Consider the following 6,615-nt stretch of genomic DNA (forward strand, 5'->3'; position numbering starts at 1 on the left):
CTATCATCCCCAGAGCTAGGAGACTAATGGTTTAGTCACAGAGCCAGGCTGGCTCAATCCAGCCCAGGCTTCCCCAGCTCCAGCCGCTACCATAGCTGCCAGTAGTAAGTAAGCACAGTCAGCAGGTTGAGCACCCCGAGATGGCTTTAGGCCAGGAAGGAATTACTTTCCATTCTCAGCGCATCCCCCCAGGGCGGGGGAGGGGGGATAAGGTAGGGAAACCAGACCAACCTGAATGCTGGGGAGAGGGGAGAATGGGACAGAATGGCTCTGCGAGGATTTACCTATATATACCTAAGGATGTGTTCCCAAGGGTAAAAACCTAGGAACGGGCTCCGACCAGCAAATCTTGAGTTAAATCTTCAAGACCAGATGGTATCAGGGACAAGTAAGAGCCACAGGATGAGGGGAGGGGAGGCAAGTAAGAGAAAGGAGAAGGAACACCCCCCCCAAAAAAAAAAATCCCTGCAGATTAGGCAATAGCTTGGGGGAGCAGCTCAACTCTAATCTGTAGAAAAGTGCTTGCTTGGCAAATTCAACTTCAAGATAAATTATTCTCCCCACCCACCCCCAAACCCCACCCCTGCCCCCAAACCCCACCCATATAGAAATGTTGGACTAAGGAGAGAAAAATGCCAGACCAAGCTTAGAGGTACAGTATCATCAGTCTTTAATAACTTATAAATGCTAAAAAATAGTTAATACGGAGGACACACATAGCTTATAAAATGGCAGTGGATCTACAAATGTGGGGAGAGGTTCTTGGTACTTTCACACAGACACAAAAATAAAGACTATTATGAGTGGCATCCCTAGAAAAGCAGCCTGGGGGGACTCCCAGTTGGGGGAGGGGGAGACAGTACCCCATAGCAAATGCATCCTCCGAGTAACTTTCCTTTGCCCTAAAACACATCTAATTAAAAAGCCAGAGAAAAACAAGAAACAAGGTCGAGGTAGATTTGCAGTTTATACTGAAGCCTCCTCAGTTCTGCAGCCCCCACATCTCTAGAGGTGAGGATGGGGGAGGTGTGAGTAGACAACCCATCTCACATCCCCCTCCCCAGTACCACACCAAAGCAGGACACCTGGTGCGGGCGTGCCTCAGTCCTTCATTTAGGTGGACAGGGCCTGCACCCTGGGGCTGAGTGAGGGGCCACAGGCTCTGCCTGGCTGTCCAAGTATAAAGACCCCTTCTGGTGAGGAGGGCGCGGCCTGGGGTCACCGTCTCTTCTTGCTTCCCCGGGCAGCTTTTTTCCTCTTGAGGATCATCTCATACAGGCGCTCAAGGCCGGGCTGCAGACCCACCCCGTCCACCGCGCTGCAGGCCTGCACGTGGGTGAGCGTGGCAGCAGCCAGCTCTCGGACTGCCAGCCTCTTCTCCACCTCAGCAGAGCTCAGTGCCCCGGGCTGGTCCTGCTTGTTGGCCAGCACCAACACAGGCACGCCCTGGTTGTCAGAGGCCCGGCTGATTCGGTGCAGCTCCACCTTAGCCTCCTCCAGCCGCTCAGCCTCGGCAGCGTCTACCACAAACACCAGCCCATCAGTCCGCCGGGTGTAGGAGCGCCACAGCGGTCGCAGCTTCTCCTGCCCACCCACATCCCACACTTGGAAGGTGATGCCGCGCGACCCTCCCAGGGCCACCCGGATCTTCTCCATGTTGAAGCCTTTGGTGGGGACGCTCTGGACAAACTCCTTGAACTTGAGTCGGTAAAGGAGGGAGGTCTTTCCAGCTGAGTCCAGCCCGATGACCACGACGTGCAGGGCCTGGAAATGGGGCAAGAAGGAGGGGGTGGGCGCCATCTCTGTCAAGTGGTTCCCCATGGTGAGCTCCAGCTAAGGTGTGGGTGTTGGGGCTCACAGTAGAGGCGCAAAGGTGGCCTTGCAATGGCAGGCTCTGGAGACCACAGCTGGGTTATCTAAACAAGGAAAGGTCATGAGAGAAAACAGGAGAAGAGGTTTAACAAACATGAAATGTGCAACTTCTTGATCTTTTCCTGAATCAGCTTCCTTGTTAAAATTCCCTTTTTCTTTTTCTTTTTCCTTAAGCAGCTGCAGGTGTAACAAAGCCGCTCCCCTCTCCCTGGGGCGCTAACAAGGGCGATGAGACCTAGATAAAACCCCAGGTCCCGGGACACTGAAGTGGGGGGGGGGTGAGGCCTGGATCCAGCGCCTCTTCGTCCGCTAGTGGTGCCGTAACAGACGCCGCAACCCCTACTCCCCAGGCGATAATCCTCGCGGGAAGGGGCAGGTCAGACAGCGCCCGCAAATTAAGAGTTAGGGTGCCGGCGCTGAGACGGGAGATGGAGGCCCGCTCCCACCCACCCTCCACGTCCCCAGGCGGCTGACAGCGACCCCCTCCTTACACGGAGACCCCTTCCCCAACGCCCCGCGACACTCCTGTGCCAGCCTTCCTCGGATCGCTGACTCCAGCTCCCCAGGCCCCGCATCCGGGACGCCTCAGCGCGGCCCGTTCAGCCCCTTTACCTCCGTCAACGGCTCTCCCGCGGCGACCCTCCGGGCCAGCCACCCGAACAGTCACGCCGACCTCCCCGCCTGCCTCCAGCGCGCCCGCACTGCCCAGCGGTCCCGGGGACTCGCCCTTAAAACCCGCGGGTGACGTCACGACACGCGTGCCAATCAGCAGCCCCGCAGCGGTGGAGTGGGCGTGGAAATACGCGCGCTGCAGCCCCGACCTCACAGTGACGGGTGTCTGCTCAATCCGTGACCGTTTTAATTGATCTTTTCTACCATATTCTAATATTTGCTATTAAACTCGGGAGCACTCAGGGATAGATGGGGGGGGGGGGCCCAAAGGGAACGCCGAGTGGCAGCCTTTAACTCGTGAGAAGTAAAGAGTTTAATAATACTGCATCCCCCTCCCCAGGCAGTTTCCATACACACGTAAAATCCCTCCACCAGGTTATTTTTCAGGGCTGCTGACAAGTCTTCCTCCTTTTTCTTTCCTAATTCAATATTCAAACCTCTGTGAACCTAGAACCCCATAAAAGTCTAAATCCATTACCCTTCTCGATTCTCACAACAGCCCTAGAGGGAGGAACTGGTGTTGCTGCATTTTATAGGTGAAGAAAGCTCAAAGGGGTTCAATCACTGGTCCAAGATCACACATAGCTAGTAAGAGGCTGAGCAAGGCTCTGTCTGAATCCAGTGCCTGCGCCCTGACCACTGAACACCCTTCTTCTCTCATAGGGAGGGCCAAGCATCCCCAGCAAAAAAAGCCCTCAATCGCTGGTCTGAGTGCTGGCCAGCAGCAGACCCCTCAAGGACCTCCCTTGTTCAAAATAGACAAAGACAGAATTCTTATTCACTCCACAGGGCGGGCATTTATTGACCTCGTTCACATGGTGTGCTCTGCATGAGCCAGAGACCATGGCAATATACATAGACGATGTGCAGGCCACAGGGCCTGGCCTCAGAGGGCTTACACTCTAGTGAGAGAGACAAGATTGGCCACTGACAGGTGTGGACAAAAAGGGGTTCTACTGCCCTGACAGGTTTGGCTCAGTGGATAGAGCGTCGGCCTGCGGACTGAAGGGTCCCAGGTTCGATTCCGGTCAAGGGCATGTACCTTGGTTGCGGGCACATCCCCAGCAGGAGGTGTGCAGGAGGCAGCTGATCGATGTTTCTCTCTCATCGATGTTTCTAGCTCTCTATCCCTCTCTCTTCCTCTCTGTAAAAAATCAATAAAATATATATTTTTTTAAAAAAAAAAAAAAGGGGGTTCTACCCATAGTAACCTTACAGGGTGATCTGATCATAAACTCCAATTCCTGCCCTGGCTGGTAGCTCGGTGGTGAGAGCCTCAGCCTGCACACTGAAGGGTCTCGAGTTCGATTCCAGACCAAGGGCCAAGAGCAAGTAGCTGGGTTGCAGATTCAAACCCAGACCCAGCCAGGACATGCGTGGGAGGCAACCAATGGATGTGTCTCTTTCACCTCTCTCTCTCTCTTTCTCTCTCTCTCTCTCTCCCTCCCTCCCTCCCTTCCTAGGTTAATACACCTGTGCATCTAGGTTAACATACCTTTAAAATAAGCTTAACTGCCATCAGGAAAGCACATATTCTTGCTAACTATCCTGTAATGTAGCAATTTTCAACCTTTTTCATCTCATGACACACATAAACTAATTACTAAAATGCTGCGGCACACCAAAAAAAATTTTTTTTGCTGACCTGACCAAAAAAAAAAATGGGTGTAATTTTAATCCATTCACACCTTACGGCTATTGTAGTGTTGGCTGTTGTCATTTTTTTATTTGACCATCTAAGGGAAAGAGGTCAGTGCCCCTGACTAAATAGTCAGATGCTGCATATTTTAAAAATCCTTGCGGCACACCAGAGTGCCGAGGCACACTGGTTGAAAATCGCCCCTGTAATCCAATTCCCGCCTTGGTTTCTCCTACCCTTATGTAATCTTTCTTGCTTCCCTGTTTAATTTTAAATGCATAAAAGAAACTGCAAAACTGTCATTCTCTGGAGCATTTGAGATCTTGCTTCCCAGCAATTGTCATTAGTTTTGGCTCAATTAAAGTCTGATAAAAATTCTCCACAGGTTTGAATGTTTCTTTCATCAATCACAGGGAGTGCAGGGACAGTACAGGGCAGTACATGTACTAGGCCAGTGGTCGGCAAACTGCGCCTTGCAAGCCACATGCGGCTCTTTGGCCCCTTGAGTGTGGCTCTTCCACAAAATACCATGTGCGGGCGCGCACGTACAGTGCGATTGAAACTTCGTGGCCCATGCGCAGAAGTCGGTTTCCGGCTCTCAAAAGAAATTTCAATCGTTGTACTGTTGATATTTGGCTCTGTTGACTAATGAGTTTGCCGACCACTGTACTAGGCCTTTGTAAATCTTGACTTGTAAAACTTCAGAGAAGGGAGCAAGTGTCCAATGAAAGCTTCTGGAAAGGTTTCTGGAAGTTCATTAGTCCTATGTGGGATTGATTAGGAGGGGCTCAGGACTGGACGGCATCTTCCCAGCCATTGCAGACTGGTACAATCTGCGCATTCTTAAAGAGGGCATGTCACAAAGGGGCAGTGTAACCAAAATGAAAACAGCAAAAGGATGACAGTGATAACAAGGTAAAATTGGAGGAGAGGGGGATCAAAGGACAATGGAATTATAACTCTAATATCTCCATTTTTATAAGGTGACTGAGTTCTTGCATTTATTACATGCTTCAGTGTTGACCTTTTAAAGGCTATATTTGAGGGAGGTTAGAAAAAGGGGAGGGGCAGTCATTGCCAAACACGAAAGCCTACCCCTGCTGCCCACTAGCTCCCCATCTGTTTAGCACCAGCCTGCCTTGCCGCCTCCTTCATCGCCTCCCTGCTACAAAACCAGCCACTTGGTTACTACCCCCAAGATGCTGGAAGCCTCCTTGAAGCCCTGAAGAGATTAAGACCTTAGGAACTTAGTTTATTACACCCCCACTTCATGGGGGTGACAGATGGCTGCAGGAGCTAAGACACAGAGGTAGAGCTGCGCGCGGTGAGTTAGGAGAGAGAAAGACAGAGCAGGCCAGGAGGTAGGTGACCACTACCCAGTGAGTGACCACTGCATGCTAGACTCTGGTCTAGGAACTTTGCATACTTCTCCTTTAAAAATTTTTATTTTATTTTATTAATTTCAGAGAGAGGAAGGGAGAGGGAGATAGACATAGTAACATCAATGATGAGAGAATCATCAATTGGCTGCCTCCTGCACGCCCCCTACGGGGGATCGAGGAAGTCCGGGCATGTGCCTCCTGGTTCATGGGTCAACACTCAACCACTGAGCGACACAGGCCAGGCACTTTTCCTTTTCTATTTTATTTTATATTTTTCAATTAGCAATAATTGTGCCTCAGATAAACCACCTTGGCTGCAATACTGCCACTGTTCAAAACTCACTTTTCCTTTTTTTTTTTTTAATGTATTTTTATTTCAGAAAGGAAGGAAGAGGTAGAGAGAGAGAAAAACCTCAATGATGAGAGAGAATCATTGATTGGCTGCCTCCTGCACGCCTCCCCCCTGGGGATCGAGCCCGCAACCCGGGCACGTGCCCTTGACTGGAATTGAACCCAAAACCCCTCAGTCCACAGGCCAATGCTCCATCCACCAAGCCAAACAGGCCAGGGCTCACTTTTCCTTTTTTAATACCCAGCTGAACCCAAGAAGTATAGTTCTTCTAAAAGGAAGAAACCAAAGCATAGAAAGGTTAGGTAATTTACCCAAGGTTACCCAGCTAGAAATTGGCCAAACATGGCTTTGAACAAATGTTTCAATGGCTATGGAACCCAAACAGAAACAGAGAACTGAAAACATACAGATTGTCTTATGTTTCTTCAACAATCTTTGAAACTTCTTTTTTTTTTAAATATATTTTTCTTTATTTCAGAGAGGAGGGGAGAGAATGAGAGAGAATCATTGATCAGCTGCCTCCTGCATGCCCCCTACTGGGGGTCGGGCCTGCAACCCAGGCATAAGCCCTTGATCAGAATTGAACACAGGACCCTTCAGTCCACAGGCTGATGCTCTATCCACTGAGCCAAACCAGCTAGGCAATCTTTGAAACTTCTTTAACATTTCTCCAGTATCTCCTGGGCCCTACACCCAAG

At 50.5% G+C, this 6,615-nt stretch overlaps 1 protein-coding gene across 1 annotated transcript; it reads right to left on the reverse strand.

Moving 5' to 3' along the window:
- Positions 1-648: 648 nt before the first annotated feature.
- ARL4D (ARF like GTPase 4D) lies at positions 649-2,599 on the reverse strand. The gene is made up of 2 exons (XM_080680124.1): positions 2,485-2,599; positions 649-1,916 (listed from the first exon to the last, which is right to left on the reverse strand). The coding sequence occupies exon 2, from the start codon at positions 1,819-1,821 to the stop codon at positions 1,219-1,221; it is 603 nt and encodes a 200-aa protein (XP_080536250.1). The 5' UTR covers positions 1,822-1,916; positions 2,485-2,599; the 3' UTR covers positions 649-1,218.
- Positions 2,600-6,615: the final 4,016 nt, after the last annotated feature.

Source organism: Plecotus auritus (assembly GCF_963455305.1).
Source record: "Plecotus auritus genome assembly, chromosome: 7".
Lineage (NCBI taxonomy): Eukaryota > Metazoa > Chordata > Mammalia > Chiroptera > Vespertilionidae > Plecotus > Plecotus auritus.